Source organism: Sceloporus occidentalis, unplaced genomic scaffold (genome assembly GCF_023333645.1).
Source record: "Sceloporus occidentalis isolate IW3139 unplaced genomic scaffold, rSceOcc1.0.p SCAF_113, whole genome shotgun sequence".
NCBI lineage: Eukaryota > Metazoa > Chordata > Lepidosauria > Squamata > Phrynosomatidae > Sceloporus > Sceloporus occidentalis.
Window position 1 is genome coordinate 2,441,227 of NW_028317093.1, and position 25,766 is coordinate 2,466,992.

A 25,766-nucleotide genomic window follows, 5' to 3' on the forward strand; every position below is an offset into this window, starting at 1 on the left:
AGCTTGTACCATTTCAACAGTAAGGTCATTAATAAATGTCTTGGACTCTGACCAGTCTACAGAAAATTGTAAGTGTGTAGAGTTGTATCTGATTAGCGCTGGTTTTGTAATAAGTATACACAATGAATAAGGATTATGGATTGTTTTACCTGTGTGCTTAATGGAGAATAACCATTCCATAGAAAGCTTGAGCTAATTATGGCGTCAACCACAATGTTTGCAACTTTGTCTCCATCAGCTACAAAGTCCGTCACTGCAGTGTAATGAAGAACTGCTTGACTGCACTTTCCACTATGGCAGGCGGACTGCGGGAGGTCGACTTGGCAGGAAGAAAGTGCCAAATCAGAGTCATGTTTTTCTTCATCTGTTAAATCCAAAACAGAAACATAAGGCTTACAACATAGTTCACGACTACAAGATAACTTTTGTTACACAGGGTAATCCAAAGAAAATAAAATATGTTTTTCTTGCACGAAAAGTTGATTTTATTATACGGCATATATTTTTTTGAGCCTGGTTAAATCTGAAAATTCAATAACATGATTTGGAAAATATATTTTTGTCAATGATTGTAAACAATATCCCATGTGTTTGCTGGTAAAGAGACAACTCAAGATCACTAAACCCAATATTTATCTGTTTAATTAGAGAATCAAACTATTTTAATTAAAGGCTCTTTTTTAATAAAGAATGAAGTTCACAATGAAAAAAACATCAGATATGAAGGTCAGTGTACTTTATAATGGCACACCATATCCCATGAATCACTCTACTCCACACATCATTACGAAGGCCCAACACAAGCAATGTTCTCCCTGTATTGAGGTCTTAGCTGGCCCTGTAAAATGTATAAGGCATGAAAGCTTTGGTCTAGCCATGACACAGTGCTAAATGCGCGTAACTCATGAGAAAGACCCCTAAATGCAGAACATATGTGACAGAATGCTGCAGATTCTCATACCTTCATTTGCAGTATGGAGTTTCAGGGTTATTTTACATTCATTCTGCAATTCAGTTGTCCCAGAGCATGAAATCGGTACTGTACTTTCTACAGTCAAACGGTATCTTCTTCCATCTTCTGATATGGTGAGGGCTTCTGGGTGGATCTAGGACAGACCAAATATGGAAATATTTAAATCTAATTTCAAAAAAACATTCACACTCATTTTGTAACCTTGTGCAATGTGCAACATTTTCCCATTTTCTTAAAATATGTGCATTGTGTGTTCCCAAATTCTAGAAGGGTGCAGCAATTTTGTGCATACGTAATAGAAACCCACAATTCAAGCCTTCTTAGAATGAGTGACATATTGTGAGTACTATACATAAGTACTTAAACAGAATTTGAAGGACCATTAATTAAGCTCTGTAGATGTAGGGGAATCAGGAATGCAACCTTGGCTATGTCATTATTCAAGTACAAAGGCTGTATTCAGAAGGGTGTACTTCAGTAATAATAGACAGTAAAAGTGTATACAATATACCTGAATGCCAGCGAAAAATTCCTTGCTTTCTTGTATGGTGCTGTGAACATCTGGTTGTTCTAGTAAAAAGCTGGAAACACTGCAATATATCTGTTGGTGTAAAATAATAAATGCAGTTGGGACGTAATTAGTAGAAATAATAATCATCTATGTGCTTCTAGAACAGCCTAAGGTAATGTAAACATTCCTAACAAATATTTTGATGTTTTCTTTCTATTAAAAAGGTGTTCTTGTAGATTCGGTCAAGTTCCGAGAACGGATTTAAAGGTATTGTCCCACTTACTAACTCTTTTGTAACATCATTAGAAGCATCTTTCCTGGTACTGTTGAATGCCCCAGCAAGAAAAAAATATTTAATCATGTAAACTTTTATTTCTTTAGTATTATTTTGCTCAGGACACTAAATTGTCATGTGACACCAAAGCTGTTTTTTGCTATAGAAAGAACCATTTTGGTGGAAAGTTTGAAAAGTGACCTAATTGTCACAGCAAACAATGTAATCTTACTGCTGATGGGATCGTTACCTACTAAATTGTAAAATTTTGCACCAGAATTGTGCTTAAAAGTTGCACAGTTGCAAACACATCACATCACAGGAAAGGTGTACACATTATTTTCTTAAATAATCATTATTACCCCCGAAATAAAAACGATTAATTTCTAAACCCTACAATAAACCACCGTTATCTATTTATCTGTTTAAATGTTTAAATCAATCTAATATAAAAAAGGACAATATATTTAATCACAATAAAGTTTTAAATAAGGGCAAATTAGCTTTAGGCAAATGTCACATTCCATTTGACCAGTTACAGCGATTTAGTTGATAATGGAGGTCCAGTCAATTAGCACCAGTCTTTAGAAAGTGTAAAGGATGGTAAGGTGCTAATCAAGATTACATGTGGATGATTAAATGCAGGTCACTTAATCAAGTAGAAATACCCCTATCTACTTTTGAAAGGGAAAAAAACTAAACTATATAACGTTAAAGCAGCGTAAACAAATAAAAATAATAAAACGGTGGGGATTTTTCAAAATAGAAAAAATTATATAACTTGACTTGTTTATAATTGCTTGAAAATCTCATATATTACATAGCTGTATGGAAAACAAACTAAACAGCAGTGATCTCAGACCACTTTTTTTTTGTTGTTTATTAATTTTTCAGGTTAAAAAACGCTAAACTGAATCCCATTAATAGCAAGCAGTTTTAAGGCCTGTATAATTGGGAAGTGTTCCCACTTGTGATTTACTCGTTGTTCACGCCGTGCGAGATTGGAAGCCGTCTAAGTATTAGGACTACTTCAGGTTGTTCTTACCCTGTCTCCGAGTCTCACACTTATCCCATCAAGTTCTACAGTAGAAACTGTCTGGATAACAGCCTCCTGCCTCAGTTCTAGCTTTACTCCTTCAGCCGAGAGTCTAGACCACTTTATTAAAAATCCCATGGAGAGGTTGGTATCAGGGGCATCAAAGGAACACTTGAGGTAAACATTGTTGCCAACCAATTCAGCTGCAATTTCTGGGTTCCTTGGGGGGTCTGGCAATACAGTTTCTTTGTTCACTATATCTAAACAAAGAAAGAAATACCGTTTAGAAGGCACTCTAGTAAAACGAAACCACTACAACACTGTAATGTACAATCAGGGCCGCCATCAGGGAGGTACAACTGGTACTGGTGTAGTAGACTCAGCCACCCTGCTTTCTCACCTGTGTGTAAGTGTAAATAGATATGTTGCTGTATGTGTGTATGTTGGTATGTGTGTATGTGTGTGTGTAAGTAAGAATGTTAGTCTGTATAAGTATGTTATTGTATGTATCACAATGCCAGCTCCAGAATCACACACCACAAGAGTTATCCACCCTGGATAACCTATCAAAGGATTGAGTACTAATGGAGGAAACCAGGATCCCAACAGTGTGGAGGCTCAGAGAAAGGCAACTACTACAGAAACTGAACGTAAAACACTTGCTGGAGTGCCGAATACATGTAGATAAGTGATGCCACAAGTAGTTGCTCGGGACAGGTAGCCAGCCAAAGCCAGTTCAGGTACCCAGGACAGGTAAACAGCCAGTACTTGGTTTGGTACACAAAATGAGTAGTCAGACAGAGCCAAGGTCGGTACACAGAGGAGGTAGTCAGGACAGTCAGGTACGGTACGCAGATCAGGTCAGCAGTTCCAGGTTTTTAAATCCAGTGCTGAGCTTGTCCTGCCCCTCATTGTGTGTCACAGACAGGAGGGACAGCGCTGAAGACCCAGCTGCCGTCTGACAGTATCCCTAGACTGCAGTACCATCTGCCAGTCTCCCGAGACTCCACTTCCGTCTGCCCGTATCCTGAGTCTGTCTGCTGCCAGTTTCCCAAGCAGTGTCGGTCCTGTTCCTGTAGATGGTGCCAAGGAAGAAGTCTAGAGCTGAAGCAGAAAGTAGTCTTCATCCATGTGCATCTACACCTGCCTGCCCCACACAGGGCACCCCAGCCTGTCCTTGCACAGAGACTCCTACCCAACCAGTATGTCACTATGTGTGTGCGTGTGTAAGTATGCTAGTTCATGTGTGTCATAGTGTGTGGAAGTATGTTAGTCTGTGTGAAAATGCTTCTGCAATATTTCTGATAGCGGTCCTGCGCATAATCTCTTATATAAAAATGTAATTAAATATGTAACCTATTAGAATGTGTTACTTACTTATACACACACCGTTAACTTCAGTTTCCCCCTCATTGCATTTTGATTTGTTGTCAGGGACAGCTGAAAAAAAGAGACAGAGTATGGTAAGGGTTAGGTATAGGTCAAAATATACAAATATATATTTACAATTTAAAATTCTGTATGTTTTATGATCACTTGTGACCATTATATGGGGCCTGCATTAGTCACACTAAATGAAAAATAATATTTCTCACTAGAGACGTCAGATGTCAGTACATCATTAAAATAGTATTAAGAATATACAGTCCCTCGTGTGTAGTTCACAATTTAACATTTTGTATTATTTTTATTACTGTGACTCTTTGGTCACACACAAAAGAAAAGTAGGAATCCCTTACCGGCGTCACCCACCGGCAATAGCGGTTTGCCACAGATTCCATTACACAAAAGTAGTACCTTTCTACTAATACAAACATTCACAAAACAATTACACTGACTAAAAGCTGCGTTGGTCAAAGGAAATACAATCTTCCAGATACTCAGTAGAAACACGTCCATCTGTCATTTGTAGCTGCACTAAACTGTACAAGAAAGTAATGGTTACTAACCCTCCGCACAGTAACCCATACATCCTTGTGTAGGCTGTAACAGATACACAAAGAAATCCCCACAATTTCTGACTGTCACTGGGATGCGGAAAAGGCAACAGTCCTTGGTGCTACTGAAGAAAAACTGCCATGTTGCGCAGGCCGTGAGTTGTCTGATTTCCCCAGGTGGAGGGAGAGATTCTGAGTCGCGTAAAGACAACCAAACAGGAGCTTGGGTACCACAATGATTCATCTGTTGGGAAATAATATTATTAATATATATATATCAGCTATAGCTTACTTCCCCCACATATCTATATACCGTGCTAAAGTTTTATTGTTACATTCTGTTACGCTTATGTTCACTGAAAAGGTTTTGTTAAAGTGCTTATATAGATTCCTTAAACTGGCTTTCTATTATCATTGCCTTTTATTTCTTATATTTAACTGAGACTCAATTGCATTATTACATCAATAAAAGGCATTAAAGAAAGAACATGTGTTGTATTTGTGTATACTTTAATTCAGAGATATTGGCACTTGAATCCTACAGATATTCTTGTGTGTTTAATATATTTTTTGCGGTTTTGGATTTTTTTAATTTGGGGTTTAGTGGCAGTAGCTGGCAGCATAACCCGGCTATACGGTTCCACTAAGCAAATGGATTCACTCGCCAATTAGTAGGTGACAATGTGGAATATTAGTTGTCATTTAACCGTAACAGCAGCAACACGTCACATTCCTAGGTCATTTTCTAGTTCACTTCGAGAGGCAGCATTGATATAATTTCGAGTTATGTATAAAAAGTGTCTTTTGTGTAGTATTTGTTCTATACATCATAGCAACTGAGCTATGGGGTATAGAACAAATATTACACCAAAAAACTTCTTTTTATACATAACCTCCAATGTTAAAGCTTGTTCTTGACCAATGTGAACTAGAAAATTATCTCTAACTAGTACATTTATTCAACTATTATTTTAATTATATTTAAGTACAAAATAGCAATTAGCAACATTATTCATTGATATTGATAGAAAAGCACTATACTCTTTGTCCATGTACCCGTTGTAAATGTAATTGAATCTATTTGAAGAACTGTTTGTATAATGTAGTTTATGTTGAATTAAAATATAACAGTATTTCTACATTTAGGTGAAGGAGACTATCACTCATTGCTGAAGGCTTCTATTTTCCACTCGATTTTTTTCCCCAAGACAAAACACCAATATACTAGACAGCCCAAGGCAACCCAACTCCACAAGTTATTCCATTGTCACAGTATCTTTAGAATTATTCTGTCTTGTCCCATTCTATAAGACATAGCCCAACTTATCTCATGGACATCTTACGGACATAATGTTTTTGCCATATCTAATATTTGTTAATACATAGTCAAGACTAATTGCACCAATACCTCCACGCACTTGGTTGGCATCTCAGCTGGTTTATCAAAGATCATGAAGCGGTACCATCCTGGAGCCAATGAGTGATCACAAATTAAGTCATGAATAGCAGATTGCTGGAGCTTCATTGAGTCAAAGTCTAGACTTCGGTAGGGATTCTGTAGGATCTGGTGTCCACTAGAAGAGCATTCTGGAGCTGCCAAGACACAAATAATAATTAGTAATTTCAGAAATATGACACACTTGAATAATAAACGAGTTGACATCCATAGAACTAGGTGGATAATGACTATAATTCACCACCTGTTTTTAAAGGTGAAATTGCCATTATGTAAAATACTAAGCATTCCTGGGAAGTTTCTGGCTTACCTCTGGAGCTAGAGCCTCAGGTGATGTGGAGTGTAATTCGACTCATTTATTTATGTTTTACCCAATATTTTTAAATGTATTCTCCCCCCTTTTAGAGTGGCTTCACACTTATTACCACTGTACATGACAATTTGTAGACAATTTTGTTCCTAACCAATGTCTCTGGGGGTCCAATCTGCGTGCAGAAGAAAATGTTCTCTTTGTTTTACAGTAGGTAATTAGGAAACGCTGATTATTTTGAGAGCGTATTATATACATTTTAGAATCTTGAAATGTAGCAGTGAAATGCTTTAATATTGCATCATAGTTTTTGATGATAACATTTTAAAAAAAGGATGCTATCAGTGCATGAGCATTCATTTCAAATCTGCGCCTGTTTCATTTCATGCTTTTAGCAACATTCTTTAGTTAGATCAGTTAACTGATGGGAAACACAGAAAAGGAAAAATAAATGCAAAACTTATTCTAAAGGAAAAATATAGCCACAATCCAACTAATATGTTTTTATGTATTCTGGTTAGTTTCACGGCAGGTATAATATGCATCAAAATCAAAGGTTTACTTCCCATTCTGCGTTTTGAACAAATAATCAAGCCTAATTTCCAGTACTGGAGTTTACAACACAATCCTTCTTATAACTTAATTTAATAACAATAGTAGAATGAAATCTGTTTTTAATAAACCGAAGAAGAAACTGGAACCAGAGTGTGTGACTAATTCCCATGCATCACTTTTTCCTCTTATAAATGTAATTTTTTTGAAGGCAAGTTTACAAAAGTCATTGTTATAGCACAGGGCACCAAATTTAACTTTTACTAGTTTGATGTCTACAGGTTTTTATATTATGTGCCAACATCTGTTTTTGGAAAACTAACTTTATACCCCTGTGTTCTTTGAGACCTAAATCCCTTTGCCCCTCTTTGCTCCACATGTGTCTCTCTCTTTTAGAATGCAAGGTGTTTGGTGGGTATAAGTGTTCTAGAAGCCTAAAACTTACAATAATACTATACAAGCAGCAACAATTGTGTTTGTAATGTGAATTGTGCAAATATAAGACATTATTTTCTCTGAACATGCAAATCCACATGTTTCTTTGCAGCAATGATTTTTAGCAGTATTTGTAAATTGACTGGTTATTTTACAATATGTGCGCCTTATAGTTGTTTTCATCGCACTCCTGGTTAGTGATCATAACTGTGCTCTGGCAAAAACTGTCATGTGTATGGAAACATTTGGGGTCCCTGATGTTCTCTGACGGGGCTGTAAAATCAGTGGAGGTCTCTGCTGTTGCTGCACAAACCTCCATAGAAGCTGCCATGTGGCCCCCTCTAAGCATTCTAAGCATGAGCGCTGCAATGTCCCCGTTTAAGTAAGGTAGGGGGTATACAGTTTTAGGGGCCCCAATTTTTAGGTTTTTACCCCAGGTTTTAGAGGCCCCAAATGTTTCTTGATGGTGCCTAGCAGAGACATGAGCTTCAGTTAGTTATTTATTAGCAAGAATGCACATGCACATGAATACCAATTTTACCATGTTATCAGACACAACAAAAGAGGTACATAAATGGAGAGAGGGGCTCACCTCTGTTATTTGGTATATCCTGCCCACCAAATGTGCTTCAGGCTCCTATGTTTCTGGGATCCTTGTTTACTATAAACGTTTCCAGCCTACCAAGGTCATGAACTAAAATCATTAAGCTCTATTTGTGGGTGTTCTTGTGAAAGGCAGATTTCTTTTACGGCGTAAATGATTCTTTCAGTGACCCTTGTATATCAAAGGTGGTTATTCTCTGAAGAATCCCCCCATATGCATTTCTCCTTAACTCACTCCCCCAGCTATTTTCCATGGAGGAGCTGTGTCCGACTGAGACTTTGCAGAGCTCCATGGGATTGGATCTTTATAATGAATATTGAAGTCAAGGAGTTGAACCCCCACTTTCCATACAAAGCCTGCTGTCAACTTTACTTTTAATGAGTAAACTCCAAAATGTCTGAGGTCAGAGGACCTCAGGGAATGTTACCCTTGGGTGTGGGGTTACACATGGAACATATTAAACAAGCGGTATTACCAGAGACAACGATCTGACACCTCCAACCCAGACAAGGGTAAAAGTTCTTGTTAACAACATTTAAAAAAAAAAATCATATTAATTCATCACACAAGTTAATTGACTAATTGGAAATTGGTGTCAGTAGAGCACTGCAGAACTGGATCAGGTTATGTTTGAGCTTGATCAGGGCTGAACTCAGCCCTCCTAAACGCTTTTAAAACGGGCGTCCGCCACCATACAAATGGCGGATGTTGACCCCCCGGGGAGGGGCCAGAGATGGCCCCTTTGTGCCGATGATGGCGTTGCTGAATGCTTCAAGGTCGAGGCATTACAGCAACGCCGTTTCGGTGCAGAAAGCAAAAATAGATCGCTTTCTGCACTCGTTTAAAGACGTGCCCGGACCGGCAATTGTCATCAAGGGGATAATCACACGATAATCGTATAAAACATAATGCTATTGGTCTTACCTTCTATACAGGTTTGACAATAGGTATATGCACAACCAATATCACAGTTGAAATGACCACTTGCACATCGAAACTGAAAAAGGATGATCATATTATTCAGTATAATGTGCAAAAAATATTATCCCTCATAAAGAATGACACTTGGGAGGTATTTAATGATGAAGAATGAAATGTAAGAGCCCAAATGAAAACACACAGGACACATACCGACAAAACACGGGACAGTATATACAAAAATGTAAACTAACAGCAGATAGTTTACAGCTCTAGCAAACTATTTACAAATGATGGGCTCTAAGGCCAGGTCTCAAAGATAAATTGACTTGGGCAAAGGTCACATATTGGAAGTGTCTGGATCTTTTATCTTCTTAAAAATATATTTTTTGTGAATATAAAATTAACTATAAAACCTTGTTATGTGAATTCCTGTAATCCTTAATAACGACAAAATAGAACGTATAAAGACACTGCATGTAAAGGAATATATTGTGCACCCTATATAACAATTCAAGTAACACATTTTTATGACAAATCACAAGAATAAAGATCATCTATTTTAAATACACCCAGGCGCATGTTGGATGTACTGGAGCTTTATATGTTCAATAATTGTCCTCAGGGCAATCCTTTTATTTTACTTATCTATCATTTTTAACAGGATATACATAGGAAGAAGAGACAAACATACAATTGAGTATTTTTGCGAGATATGTGTTATGTTAGCATCTGTAACATTTTTGTCAGTGATTACTATTTGTGATGTTGTGTCTTGCTCAAAATAAGGCCATTGATGATAGCACGGAATTAGGGCCTAGGATTGGTATAGTGGTATTTTGCAAGAAACATCGTGATTAGCTTTCTGCACAGTAAAGCAGAGCAAAGGACCATAAGGGAGCAGATCATATTAAACTCCATGTCTCTACATATGTGTCTAGAGAAAGTGGGAAAACAGTTCAGGTAAAAATAGATGATCATCTTAACTTAAGAAGAGGGGTAAGCTTACAGGAGCAGTAGAAGACAGGTCCTAAAGTATTACAGAGCGCAGAAAGAGATTCAAGAATTAGAAAGTACAGAGAAGGTAAAACAGTTGAGGCTACGAGGGAATTATTACTTCAAGGGTCTAAGGATATAAGGTTAGAAAGAAAAGTCATCATGTCAATGAGGAGCGTCCTGCAACAACTGGCCAGTCAGGGAAGATCAGGGGATCGCCCCAATCAGCCCATGAGCCCCATTGCCTGCAAAGCAGGCCGGTGGGGCAGCTTAACAGGACTGCAAGATGGTGTCCAAATCCTGACTGTACTGTGGAAAACAGGATGGTTGAGAGATATGCAGTACCTGGTCATCAAAAGGCTTCCTTTATAGACTGTGTCAAGAAAGTGTTAGTGAAGCAGCTTTACAGATGGTGCCAATAACTGTATTACAGCATGGTCACCCAAACTGAACTAAAGTAATTGTAATTCTGGCGAGCTAATATAAATATTTTTTTTGAACTGTAACCAGAAAGATGATTGTAAGATAATACAAGATAATACTTTGTCTTACTAGTCCTTTTAGGGCCACTTTGATCCTGCCAAAGTATTGTCCAGACTAATCCAGCTGTGTTATAATACTGGCAAGATGTAAAGTTTTCAGACTTTTTTCTCTTATGGAGAACACCCAGCTGTTTATTATTGAACAGATCGGAGCTAACCATACAGCATTTCCCAAATCTTTGACTTTTTCATACTTTTCATACTATTGCCTGCATGGTTTTTTTTACATTACAGACTTCATATATTTAAACTACCAATAGCTTGCATGTGTTGTTTTTCTAAACGATAGCAGATGAGATATATTATATATTTATATGTATTATATATTATATATAATCTTTACCTGGAAACACCAATATTTACCATTTTTTACAAAACTGCTTTAACATTAATATTTCTGTACCTCTTGTGTCATTTTGTAAATTGTTACATTAGTTTTGATTGTTTAGCGTTTTTTTAATTGTTATTTTTTTAATACTCTCACATATATAGTCACATTTACAGTTCAAAAGTTAAAGTAGCCTAAGACCACTTTCAATCTATACGTGCAGGTAAGTTATGAGGAAATTGTTTTCATTCAGGGTTTATCATCTACCACATATCTTTTTTTCAAGACAGGTAAAAACAATGTTAAGTTACTTTCCAGACCCTTTTATCGCTGCTTGAATAAATAAGTCTGCAATGTGACAATTTTATCTGTATTTGCTTATCCAAGAAGTTAACCAGACATCATCTGATCTCTAAGAGGTTCTTTAAAATGTTCTTTAAAAAACACATCAAACCAAATTTTTCCTATTACAATTTCAACAGCCCTTAACTATTTTCTTACCAAGATTATTTAGTGCCATACATGCCGTACGTTTTTGCTATTTTTACCATATGTGGGTTTAATCAAGATTCTCCTTTTCCATGTTTGATGTATCCACACAAATTCCTTTTGTGCAGGAAAAATAGGGCTTTCATTTGAAACCATAGATACATGCAAAAAAAAAAGATCAGTGCTATTTGTAGAAGTCTTTACCAAAATAAAACCTTTTTTTTTGCAATTTTGCTTAAAATTTCTACTACACAGTACATGCCACTGATGAATAATGACCCAATTTATGTTCAGCAACATCCCATGATTACAGACATACTTTTGATGTCCTAGAGGTCCACATACATCCCTTACATTTTTCATTATCTTTTGCACTGTTATCAACTCAATACACATGTTATAAATGCCACTAATGTCACAATGACATCACTGAATTCACTATATTTCTCATTTTTATAGTATTATTTTTTTTTTTTTTACTTTTCCCTTTGAGAGAAGAGGGGGGAACTTTGTTTCTCACTATCTTCTCTCTGATCTCCCCTGCACTGATCACACTGATTAGCAAGCAGGGTTCCATAGACTTGCATTACTGATCACAAAGTGTGCAATCAGGGGGAGAAAATGGAGATCCTTGCAGGGTCTAACCCTGCTAAGTGTCTCCTTTCTTCAATGTCCTTCGCATGGGTGTCAGGAGTGATGCATATCAGAAGGGAATGCCTGATCTCATGATCGGGCATTACGTATATAGTGTTGAACCGGTGCTAACACACGATCGGTCAGCAGCAAGCCAGCAAGTCCGAACTGTCAATAGACAGCCTCTCCTGTGCAGAGGCAGGGCAAAAACTGCCTCATTGAACCTCTTTCATGGAATTAGCAATGTTTCACTCAGTTACACCACTTGTTCACTTTCACCAGCAGCTGCTACCAACTTTCTGGCGGGTAGCTTCACCTGATGTACTTGTAAAGTGGTTTGGATGTGAATATACACTGGGGACATGAAACATTACCTTTGTTTCCACAGGGATCAGGGAAGGGTATGCCACACCAATATCCTTCTGTCAGCGAAATGAGTAGTCACTTGAAGGTGCTGGTCTTCTTACACAAAACATCAATTGTTATCATCAACATGTTAACTCCTAAGCATTATCACGTATATCATTTTATCTTATTATTATTGATTTATACAGCACCATCATATTATGAAGAGTTGCACATTGGGTAAACATGATAAAAGCAAGGAGTCAGTGTATGACAAACAGGTGCCAGTCATATGTCAAGTCAGGGTATAGTATGTGTTTTTCTTTTTATTGGGTTAAAAGAAACTAAACTGTTTATCAGTGTTTTTCAAACAACCAATGATTTGGGAAACAGATTATAATGCTGTGTCCAAAACAAGATATCAAAAAAATCATAAGCATAACTGGAAACTCTCCAGGTTTGACACAGCATCTCCAGGTAAAACTCTGCTTCCCAGAGCCTTCAGTTTAGTTTGGCTATCCCCCTACCCAGTTTCCCACCATCTGGGGCTAATCTGCTCCTACACATGGCTAGCTCCACACCTATACAAAGCCACTCCCCAAAAGAAGAAAAAACTGTTAGTCCTTAGTAATTGATTAGTTCTGTATTTCTGTAATTTTATTATTATAATTATTTCTGAGAGATTAATAGTTAGCAGGCAATGCAATAAAGCACTCTCATAAAGAGAGAGAAGTAAAGAAGTTTAACTTTATTCAGTTGGTAGATAAATGGAACAGCCTCCCATAAGAAGTTGCAGAGGCTAATACAGTGAGGAAATGTAAACATGCATGGGATAGGCATAAAGTTATCCCCAATCTAAGACAAGAACAAGGACTTAATAAAGACTTTGCATCAGGAAAAATGGGCAGAATAGATGGGCCTTATCTGCCATCAAATTCTATGTCAGCCCAACCCGGGAAGTTTCCAGGTAGGATCATGAGTTCCCTTAACAAACCGTTTGAGTTTAATAGCCACTCTGTGGTGTCCTTACTATTTCAAAGTAAGGTACAGGGCCGGCCCTACAATGGAGCCGACTGGGGCAATTGCCCCAGGCGGCACTTCAGAAGGGGCGGCACTTTGCCGCCCCAAGGGTTTTTTTTTTTGTTTTTTTTGAAGCGGAGGAGAGAGAGAGGGGCACCGAGTGGCTTTCGCTTACCCGCTCGGCGCCCCTCTCTCTCTCCTCTGCGGCGAGTTTCCCTGTTCGGTCTCTGTGCCGGCTTGTAATGCAGAGCGCCGGAAGTGACGTGAATTTTCGGCGCTCAGCATTACAAGCCGGCACCGTGGCAGCACAGGGAGACTCGCCGCAGGACTGTTTAAGGGTAAGTACCGGTGTGGGGGGGGTAGATAATGCCGCCCCCCCCGCGTCGGCGGGGGGCGGCATTTTAAACTTCGCCCCAGGCGGCGTTAAGTCTTCGGCTGGCCCTGGTAAGGTATGTAGGTACTTCTTTGAAAAGGCAATCAAATTATCTTTGGACATGTAAAGTCTGGTTCAATTGCCAAGCAATCACTATATACCCAGGCAATGTTGCATTTGCACATATTAAACAAATGTGATAAAAATTTTATTTTTATTTTTGATGCATGTTTTGCTTGGACCCCAATGCATTTGCTGCATGCAAATTGGAGAAAGTATTCTTTAGTTATTAGTGTTAGAGAATCATAGCTCTGTTCAGGCCTGGCCTGTGGAAGATGAGGTGGCCATGGCACTTTAAGGCCAGTGGCTGCCAAATGACATAAGTGTGGCTGCACGTTACATTTTCATACACACACAGGGTGCAGCTACTGTACACACTTCAGCAGCCAATCAGTCGCAGGAATTCACTCTTATTGAAATCAATTTAATGATTATAGGTTTATAAGGTTACTGACATAGCAATGTCAGCTACAAGACTATAAGAAATAGAATTGTTCATTTGAAGTAGAAACATATTGTAATCCCAGTCTATGGAGTGGAGATATATATAACATACGTTAAGGTTTTATTGGCCGTTTTTTTTACTCCCCTGGAACCCTTTGTGGATCTCTTTCATTTATATGTTTGTTTGGGTTTTTTTGGTCAAATGAGTAAACAATTTATTAAAAGCTGTGTGTTGGCCTATATAACTAGCATAGCATGGGCAGAAATGTCCATACATTCAATATTCACTATTTTCTAAATTACACAGACACCCTAGGTAAACAGTCTCTCATTTTCTGGGGGGATTTATCTTATCAGCTATGTTGTGTTAATATGTGATCTACGAACAGAGCGGTAGGAGGTGTAAGGTGAGTGATGCACACGCCTTAAGCACAGCTGTGAGGGGGAGCAGAAAGCAGGTCCTGAAAACGGTGAAGCCTCTCCAATTGGAGGTACAGGGGGATAGGAAGTCCACGTGGGGCGCAAAAGTGTGAAGCCATGGTGTGCACCACGTGAATACCCTCTCCCTTGTTCCTCCAATCGGGAGACAGGGTTGCTTAGGACAAGAAAGCTCTGCCCTTTTGAAACAAAATACAGAAGAAGAGTCGTGTTAGTGTCTGACTCACTATAAAATCATGGGAGTTATGCTGTATCACAGTCTGGATCTTGCTTACTATATAATTAAAGTTGTGGTCTACCACCGTCAGGCTCAGTATATAATGACACCTTCGGTGTCCTGCTTACTATATAATAATGGGAGTTATGCTGTACCTTTGTCAGTGTCTGGCTCAATATATAGTAATGGGATTTATGCTGCATAACATATGCCAGGCTCACAATGTGCTTATGCTCACTATATGCTGCACTGTATCATATCTATGTCAGGCTAACTGTATGCTTATGAGGATAATACAAACACCTGCATATACATAATGGGGATTATAGTACACAGCCTCTAGAGTGTAAACAGATACTATAGCATCCAAATGTCCTTAATATCCCAAGACCAGCATAAAATGAGAATAAATCACTAGGTTTGGGGAAATTTGTCTATTTTTTAAATTAACTGCAGTTCTAATATCAATTATCTTTGTATTTATCTACCTTCCTCAATATAACCTCTGTAAAAATACAGTGGGGGGGGGCACATTTTTCTGTTCTTGTCTTGGGTGCAAATTGAGCTAGCTATGGCTTTGTATACTACTGTGTATCATATCTAGTAACACACTATTGTATGAAACTATCTTGGTTTGTTGCCTACTCAACTCTATAAGAAATTGTTTATGTAAAACCAAGTGTCTTATTTTTACATGATGCACTATTACAAAGCAATACATTCCTCACTCAAGTATCTATTATGCACTCTAGGGTTGTGACTAGGGGTCTGCACACAAGCTTTGTTGGCCACCCAGTGTTTTATGTGATAATAAAGCTGCCTCACTACCACTTGTGACATGGCAGAGGTAGCCATCTAGACTACTGTAGTAAGGAGATTGGAGCTTGGTGGGCAGTAACAAATAGTAGCAGGTTTCCTGATTTTTGGTCACTTAATTTTCATTCAGCATTAGGCTAGGATCTGGCTCCCTGCTTGATAACATGGTAATATTTCCCACTGTCACCCTTTTCCTGCTGGTTCCTAAAGAAACCCTTCACATCAACCTGGCCTAACCTAGTGGAAAATGATTACTATAATTATGTATTGATTCATATAGCGTCATCATACCCCCCTGCATTGTACAAGGGGTAAACCAGACATAACAAGTAGTGCATCACCTAACAATATTGACAAAAATGTCCAGGAAGGCCCTGCTCAAATGAGCTAACAATCTGGAAGAACAAAGTTGCATCAACGATTATCATGTTCTCTGTCACTTTAAGGATTAATAAATAATAATCCATACTGTTTATTTTTTTCAAAATATTTTGATAATGAATAGGAACTTGTCAGCCAGTATGTTTATACCTGCAAAATGTCACTGAAAAATATTGATACTTAAGTGTGTGGTTCCAAGAGCAATATAGATCTCTTATCACAGTAGTAAAAACAGATGTTTCACCTAAATCTGTAACAAGTCAAAACATCCCAGATGACTTCAAAGTGTTAGATAAATGCTGAGATAAGAGAGCATACACCACCATTATGTTTAAAGAGCAATAAACATCCACTCTACTCCAGTCCATGCAAACTAATTTGAGCAATACTCACTCCCATTATCATTAAATGACTACCCTACTAAATCACTTTATCAGGTATCCTGTCCATATTTATCATTGATACACTGTTGTTAATATAAACAATAATAACAGTAATCAGATCTATGGGTCACAATAATTTATCATATAAGGCAAAAGAATAACCCAATTGCAACATAACTATATTAAAGATCACATCTTTCAAATATTGTTAATATCACCACCTTTAAGTGATTACATTATAACAGCTGAATGGGTTTATTTGGTTATAAAAACTAGTTTGCAGAGTAAAAAGAAACTTTGCATTACAAGTTTGAAAATTATATTCTAAATCATCTAAAATCGTGTCATTCTTACCTTGCTGACTGTGGGTTAGTTGCAGAATGATTAACAGTATCCAGGCTATGGGGCATGGCTGCAGTGAAGTCATTGCTGAGCCCCCTCCAGGGTATTAAAAGTGCAGTAAAAAAAATCCTTGATCTGCAATAAGCAGCCTGTAGAGCAGAAAGAAAGTCCTGTTTGTTAGCTGATGACAGGGATCCTCCTTCACTTTTGAGAAGAGCTGGATCAGATACTCACACTCCTGCGAGTAAAGACTCTCCAAGTACTGACCAAGGCTAGTGAAGTCAGAATGTAGGGACTGTGTGTCCAGGGCTGTAATATTAGCCAGACACGCCTCCAGAAACATGTCACACCAACCTTTACAAGGCTTTTGGAAGATCTGAGATGGATTCATCTGTATTGAAACGCCCCAAGCTGAGTTGGTGAATTACTATCCTGGAAAGAAAATGTGTTTAGAAATTGGAAACCTCCAGCACACTTGGCTGCACGAGAATACAACTCCTATCATACTCAGATCTATAATAGAAATTCAGAGCCCCTAGTAACTGTGATACCAAAAATTCAGCAGTACTACCCCAGAATAGCAGTTTTCACTACATTTATCTGAGTGTGATTGAGCATGATGGGAGTGGGAGTCATCAACAACTGGTATGAAAGAGGTTAAATAGTCAATGTTTGCCCTCTCCCTTTAACCAAAAAGTATGGGTTAGCTAAGCATGATGGGGATTTGTTAATGTGATTGTCAATTTTAAATTGTTAAATATTTTCACTATTCCTTATTGTAACATGTTATAGAATCTGCAGGCGCTATGTAAAGAAATGTAATGCAGCTGAAATATATAGTTCGGAATGAATAGGTTTTATACTAAATCTTGCCAGTTCATTAAGTAGCTGATAAAAGATAATAGAGTGCCAAGCACAGGAGGTTTTTGTATTTAAACATGTTTTCTTTGCAATATGAACAAGAGGTGGAGAAGAAAAGGCAGGTTGTCTGACTAAACTGTCTTTGCCTAAACCTAAAAAAGACACGGGGTGTATTTAGAGTATTTATCCCCCCCCCCAGCTAACTCACATATGCACTGACACACATTTTTACACACACTCTCATATTTGCACAGGCTTACACACTTATGCCAACACACATGCATACACACATACTCACTAACATACACTTGAACCCTCAAACTAACACACACACACATTCATGCTCACACACAAACATTTCCACATAAATAAACAGACACACTTACACATACACATCCATGCTCACATAGCTTCACGTTTAACTGCATGGTCACGTAACCTGACATTATGTGACCCTGCGGCCTTCCTGCTTCACTGGGCTGGTCCAAAATTGTTCACAAAATGGTCTGACTTGGACTGACTTTATATAATTCAATTAAAAAAACTGAAATTATAAAATATGCATTGGTGAAGAGCAGGACACCATATGTTCCATTCCTCCGGATGTATAATTGTTAATTCATCAATAAGAGAGAGAGAGAGAATCATAAAGACATTGTGTTGAAACTCCACAAATTGACTATAAGAAGGCCCTCTTGTTTGTTTACAAGCTGTATATAATGTCCTAGTCAATATGACCACTGAAGAGTCTTCTCTCTGTCTCTCTTCTGAAAATAAATTACTCTGAAGCTGTCTGTATGAAGTTAAAAATGATTGGAAACACCTTGCACACTGGTCTCTGTTTTAGACTCTTCAGTAAGGTGTATGCAAGTTATTGGTTTTCCAATGACTAAGTAGATTTCTCCTATGGTTTTTACCCCACCCCCCAAAAAAATATTGCAAAGTTTAAAACTTAGTTTTAAAACCTTGAGATTTTCATTTAATATACTATAGATCCTTAGCTTGCGAGCAGGGCCCTTTCCACCTAATGTATCGGTTTGTCTTAGTCTGTCAATTTTCATTTTGTCATACCCCTTGAATATATGTAAATTGCATAAATTGTTGGCGCTATAAACATAAAAGCTACTAATAATAATAATAATTCTTGCATAGTCATGATCTTATTACATTTTTAAATACTCCTTCTCCAGGTTAGAGGATTTCTTCAATACATCTTCACTTGATGTAAGGTTCTTCTTACTGGCATTTACATTACTGCAAAGACATTATAAGATTGTTAAAAGACTAAAGGAAATCTGTTATCTATAAACTTTTCTGAAAATGTATTTCTCTTTTTTCCTAACCAATGCAGTGTGATCTAACACTTGATCCTAATATTTATTTTTCAGGGATAAACTACTTTGTTAAGACCTCTAACCTCTGCAGGTAGTTGTTTGATATAGGTAGGGTCATAGTTAAGTGTTTTGGGAGACCACTTTTAACAGTAATGCAAAGGAAAAATGTAGAACTGGTTTCAAATAATCTGCAATAATCTATCAATATTTTATCATTGCAGTAAATGCATCGTAGTCAATAAAGATTTATGTAGGATTATTCTCTTCACTACTCTTTGTTGCATAAGAGAATAAATCCAAGTATAATACGCTCCCATGTATAAGACGCACCTTAATTTTGGGGCCCGAAATTTAAAAAATATATATATTACATAAAGTTATTGTACTGGCTGCCTGGGAATGATATGAGATTGATTGATGTTTGCTGCTAGCAATTGTTAGCAATCACACTCCTATCATGCTCAGGCAGCCAGTACATGCACATAACTTTCAGCCTCCCTGTGCCCCCTACACACGGATCCATGCTATCACACACACATATGTTCATTAATTTACTCCCCCACCCTAAACTGCAGATCTTCTGGTGCCGCTCGCAGACTTCCGTGGGGGCCGCTGTTTCCCTCTGCGTTGCTCGAACAGGAACGGAGTGGAGTCATGTGATGTGATGTACATTCACGTGCAGGGCCGGCCCGACAATGGAGCCAAGTGGGACAACCGCACTTTGCCGCCCCAAGCCCTTTTTTTTTTTTTTTTTAAAGCGAAAGAGAGAAAGGGGCACAGAGTGGTTTTCGCTTCCCAAGCTGTCAGTACCCGCTCGGCGCCCCTCTCTCTCTCTCCTCTGCGGCGAGTCTCCCTGTTCGGTCTTGGTGCCGGCTTGTAATGCTGAGTGCCGGAAGATTTCCGGCGCTCAGCATTACAAGCCGGCACCGAGACCGAACAGGGAGACTCGCCGCAGGACTGCTGAAAGGTAAGTACAAGGGGGGGGGACGGAGGGAGAGGAAGGGTAGATAAGGGGGGGGGGCGGCATTTTAAAATTCGCCCCAGGCGGCATTTTGCCTTGGGCCGGCCCTGTTCACGTGACTCCACTGGATTCCTGTGTCGCTGCAACGGATCAAGAGACGCTGCTTAACAACACAGAGGTAAGCAGCAGGTACCATCACTGTACAAGACGCACCCAATTTTTAGACCACAATTCTTTCTAAAAAAGGTGCGTCTTATACATGGGGAAATACGGGTTTAAGTGTCAGTCCCAACACATACCTTTTTTTTAATATTTATTATAAGTGTCCTGCATAATGGCAGTGGATACTTCATACTCACACTACTAATAATACTCAGATCTTCTAGAGCTTTGTATTAATGTCTACGACCATACATTTGATTGTAGACTTTATGATGGCAAAGTTGACAAATTGGTGTTTTTTTTATAACACACAGTACAAGGTCACTTAATTATGAGATGTTGCTGACACACAGCAGTAGTTAATGTAGGTTATTGGATAGAACAAAACATCTCAGTGTCCTGCAACTTACTACAAGTTACACAGAAGCACAATCGTGGGAATAAAATGTGTTTATACATCAGGTTAACTGTGCTTATAGAGACATGTAGTCTTTTTTAGAGCTGTTGACAATGAATCATAGATATTTCTAAAAACTGCACTTTTCCAAGAGGTTCTTTATTATTTGTTGGCTTTATTGGGTCGGCCCTTCTGAGCACGTTACCATTTGTAGTTAACATGATTGTTAAAAATATAACTTGTCTAGTGGATAAGCTCTAAGGTGATCCTATAGACTTTTTTTAGTCAAATGCAGCATCTTTTCCTAACATTAGATTTTTTAATAATGAAATCCAAGGTTGGCTTTCATAAAATGGATTTTCCTTGCATGTAGTTAATGTAACTGGCAATGTTATTCCTGAACACCTGCTGTGGAACCACTGTTTTTTCTTACACTGAGTGATCTCTTGTTAAAGAATTGGCCATGCATTCCTTGAATGTAATTGGCAAGCAGTTGCTAGAGTTAATCAACTCTGAGAAGTCATGGTATGTTGTAATTTACTTACTTTGCCTTATTTGCTTTCTTAGTAAATAATACTGCCTTTGAGAATAAATAAATATTGTATTTAATACAAAGTATTAATTATTTCCTGATTTTGTAAATTCTAAAAAAGTATGAAAACTTGTTAGTCCATAAAATAGAGCCTTACTCTGGTTTATGTTTACTATCTATTTTATTATTTTTATTTCATTCAATAGACATATACAGTGTAGATGTAAACTACGTACCTTTGCAATTTTTTTCCTTAAATACTCTTTATTGATTGTGATGCATTTACAAAGATTTTAAAAAAATTTAATTTAAAAAAAACTAAGAAAATACTGCAGTATCAATGATTAGACAGAATATTTGTAACCAAGTCTAAATGTTTTATTTGCTTTACTGTTAAAAGTGGTCTCCCATAACACTCAACTATGACCCTTCCTATATTAAGCAACTACCTGCAGACGTTAGAGGTATTAACAAAGTAGCTTATCCCTGAAAAATAAATATTAGTATCAAGTATTATATCACAGACATGCATTGTTTAGGAACAAAGAGAAATACATTTTCCGAAAAGCTTATAGATAACAGATTTCCTTTAGTCTTTTAACAATCTTCATAATCTCAATGAGGAATTCAAGTCCAAGTTGGGATGGCCTGCTAGGGTGACATTCAATGTTGGAGCTTTGGAATGTGGCTGACCCAGCTGACTTTACCGAACGGCATGTGGGAGCTAGGTGATTATTATTATTATTATTATTACATTTTATTTATATAGCCCCAGAATATTCTGTAGCCCATGGACGGGGAAATAGGCCTTACTCTTGTGAGCTTACGTTCTACTCATTGAGAACAAAGATATGCTTAATGTCACACTGAGATCTCACAGAATTCTGAACTTTTTATAGTTTAAATTTTCTGGAAAAAACAAAGGGACCCGGAGGGGAAAATAAAAAAAAAAGACAAACTGAACATTATCAGCAAGGAATATTTCAATGTTCCAGAGTAAAGCAAAATAAGTCATTATCACGTCGCTGGAATTTACAATAGTTTAACTCTGGATAATTTTACGCCTTTGTGAGAGGTCAAAGTTGCTTCAGTTTATTGTACTGTCTAGAACAAGACTGTTTTGTGTCACTGATGTATGTTTTAGTAAAACGTTTTATTATAGAGTCGCATAGGCAGGCTTCAGTGTTATTACGATGCATTTCTGTGTGACGTGGAAAATATTTTCATGAACCTAGAATCCTTCATTTCTAGAAGGATGTTAAGCTTTGCTTTATTTCACTTTTGACTACATTGTCTGTTTCACGTTTGCAGAAAAAGTTCACGATAAATGTAGTGATCTATTTGGAGCTTTTTACGTAGAAACTGTTATAATGTAAATCGAATGGCCTTTTGACAAGATGTCAGCCAACTTGTTAGTAAAGTATGTGTTAATCTTTTTAAAGGTTCTTGAATGTTTTACTCTCGATATGAAGATGTAAGTGTGGGCATAGTTATTGGTCCATGTCTCTGCCCTTAATGCACTCTGCTGAAAGAATTCTATGGTATAAGGAGAAGCTTTCTTGTTTCTTTTGATATCATGTGGACTCTTTGCACTTGGTTTCTATGAAAATATGAAAGAGAAGCTTCTCAGAATAAAATTTTCTTCAGAAAGATTTTTTTCACTGGAGAGACCCGTCCTGCCTTTGAGCATTTGGTCAGTAAAAGGTTCATGGTCTTGATCTATTCCCCAAAGATAGAGTTAACATTTTAACTCTCTCATATAACTATGTAAAATGCAGGGTAAGCCTCACTGAGCTTCTGAAACAAAACTCCATGTGACTATGAAATATAGAATTTGATTCAGTTACGAAGCACATTTTCTTTACTACTACAAAAACCCTCCGGCTGACTGTACTTTTTAGCTCTACAACAACTTTCTTACATGAAAACAAATCTTTATGAATATGATTAGATGTGATGAAAACTGTCTGTGCACTCTTTGTGACCCCTATTGTTATAACACTTTTTTAAGAGTGTCAAGTTACAAATAAAAGTAATAATAAAAAAAAAAAATTAATGGTTGTGACAAAATCTGGTTCCTCCTGGAACTTAAGGTTCCAATATTTTAGGAACGTCTATATCATTATTCCTTTGTGCTGAAATCCAGGTATGTCAAACATGATGCCCTAGGGCCACATTTGAACCTCTGACTCCTAAACAAAGGCTCGCTGTCTCTAATTACACTGTACCTTTGAAAAGACATTAAGCCAAGAGAGAAACAATATATTTGTTTGTCACAGTGTGGTCCCAAATAAAGGTGGGGTTGATCTACTTTACTAGGACTCTATTGGGTCATTTGTCGTCACTAATGCACAATAACACTCCATGGACCTGTTGGGTCTCCACAATTTCCCCCTGCACTCTCTGCACAAAGAAAAAAGAACTGCATGCTCCTTGGTCCGGTCAAGGGTAGCGACCTCCATAAATACATTACTATTTCTTGTGATGTGCACTTATAGAGTAAATTTTACAAAGTGGATGTATACTCCAATACAATGATTAATTCATAGTGGCCATTAATCCCTGCTTCTGTAAAAGGTTTGCAGCAGTATACACCTGAATGGCCATTCTTCCACAAATCTTTTATTGCTATACCTAGCGACTTCTGGCATCGTACCTTGTTACCTGGCCTTTAGGGGGCTCCTTTAATGTGCGAATGGTGGTGCTCTTCCTACTCAAGGTCTGAGTCTTCATGCTCCCTGTCTATTCAACAAATTGATCCCTTATGTACAACTAGCTTCTCCTCATAGACTGATCTATGGAAAAGGAGAACTCTGGGTCAGCATACTTGGAAAATGTATAGCTAGGTAAAATTTACTGACCTTGGTTTGCTTTTGACCTGTCATGCATTCTCTTATTTTAAATAGAAACATTTGATGGCAGGTAAGAACCACTTGGCCCCCTATAGTTTGTGAAATCCTGTTAAGTATGTAAATGTTTCTATCATATATCCCGTCTCTTCTTTCCTCCAAGCTATACATATTAAGAGTCTTAAGTCTTTCTTGATATTTTTTTTCCTGTAAACCATTTACCATTTTAGTAGCGCTCCTATGAACTCCTCTCAAAATGTTAATATTTTTCTGAAAAAAAGAAACATAGAAACAAAGAATGTGATGGCAGATAAGAACCATTTGGCCCATCTAGTCTGCCCATTTTGCCTGATGTTAGGTATTCAATCCCCTATCAGTCCTTCATCTGTTCCCATAGCGAGGAGAGTTTTTATGTCTACCCCCTGCCTGTTTTAATTGCCTCACTGTATAACCCACTTCTGCTGGGACACTGTTTCTCTCTACTTCCCTGAGTAAAGTAGAACTTCTTTACATTACCTCTGAGCCTCTGAACCTCTAGACTATGACCTCTTGTTCTAACATTGCGCCTCCTTTCAAATAAGCTTGACTACGTTACTTTTTTAGATGTTTATTGCATTGTCTGCTTACCTTTAAGTAATCAGAAATAACTACTCCTAAGTCCCTCTCTTCCATCGTCACTGACAAAACAGCATCCCCAATGCTATATTCTGCCTTGGGATTTTTATGATCCAAGTTCATTATTTTACATCAACATTAAGGAGCAGCGGCCACACCCACCACCATTCTTCTAATTTACTTTTGCCATTTGATTTGCTCCACCTGGAAGGTCTACCCTGTTACAGATCTTTGTATCCTCTGCAAAAAGTACGGGTCCCAATACGGATCCCTGAGGTACCCCACTGGTAACATCCGTGGACTGAATATACACCATTAGCTATAACCTTCTGCCTCCTACCACTCAACCGTTGCCTTATTCTTCCAAAGACTGCAATTTATTTATATGTTTTCTATGGGGACAGTGTTGAATAACTTGCTGAAATCTAGAGAAACAGTTCCTCCCTGGTCTATTATCTTAGTTACCCATGTAGTAAACACATGCTGTTTCTGATCATGCCTTTATTTTCAGGTATTTAACAATTCTATAATTTTGCATGGCTTACATTAATTAGCCAGCTACTGACCTAAGATTAATTGGTCTGTAGTTGGCCGAGTCTTCCTTGCTAGAGATGGGGTGTTCAGAAGAGATGGGGTCTCCAGAACTGTGAGGTCTGAGCAAAGATTTGTAATGTGGCAGAACCACCTCTCTCCTTCTGCTGCTAATATCTCTAGCTATAGAACTGCTTCACTTTCCGATGATTTATTTATTATATTAAGTTGCAGCTGCCACATTCTTCTAATTTACTTACTGTTGTTGAGTCATTATCTACTGCTACATAAATATGTTTATTCTACAGTGAATAAACTTTATATGATACAAGAATTTCATCTTATATCCGATTGGCTTAATACTTTCCTTCTCAATATTTCTTACCAATGACATTTATGTTGGGTACTAGGTATTCTTAATTTTACTTTCATACCTCAGTCTTCTAAATGTATTCAGTCACAGCTTAAACATAAGATGCATGTTATAAATGTTATCTTCTTTTGTTATGTTTAATTCAGCAGAGGGCTGGGGGGGGGCAAGTGCCACATTCTAATACCATCACTTAACTTGCAAGGAGCCTGTATTCAGAACAGCTTGTAGCGTGTACTTACATGGGGTCATGTGTCACAGATCCCATCTTCCGTGAGCGGTCCACCCATTTGGAATGGCCTTTGAAAAATATAGACTGATTCAAGGAGCAGCTTATCCTT

The 25,766-nt window shown here is 37.8% G+C and overlaps 1 protein-coding gene across 1 annotated transcript in view; it reads right to left on the bottom strand.

Annotated features, from left to right (window-relative positions):
• Positions 1–24,647, bottom strand: part of LOC149282546 (von Willebrand factor D and EGF domain-containing protein-like) — a 50,212-nt gene extending 25,565 nt beyond the window's left edge. The window contains exons 1-10 of the mRNA XM_089498115.1: positions 24,537–24,647; positions 22,520–22,660; positions 9,013–9,085; positions 6,140–6,324; positions 4,765–4,975; positions 4,172–4,234; positions 2,804–3,054; positions 1,485–1,574; positions 962–1,106; positions 150–364 (exon numbers count right to left, since the gene is read on the bottom strand). Of these exons, the coding sequence (XP_089354241.1) occupies positions 150–364; positions 962–1,106; positions 1,485–1,574; positions 2,804–3,054; positions 4,172–4,234; positions 4,765–4,975; positions 6,140–6,324; positions 9,013–9,085; positions 22,520–22,660; positions 24,537–24,647 (1,485 nt within the window). The remainder of the gene's footprint in view (positions 1–149; positions 365–961; positions 1,107–1,484; positions 1,575–2,803; positions 3,055–4,171; positions 4,235–4,764; positions 4,976–6,139; positions 6,325–9,012; positions 9,086–22,519; positions 22,661–24,536) is intronic.
• Positions 24,648–25,766: the final 1,119 nt, after the last annotated feature.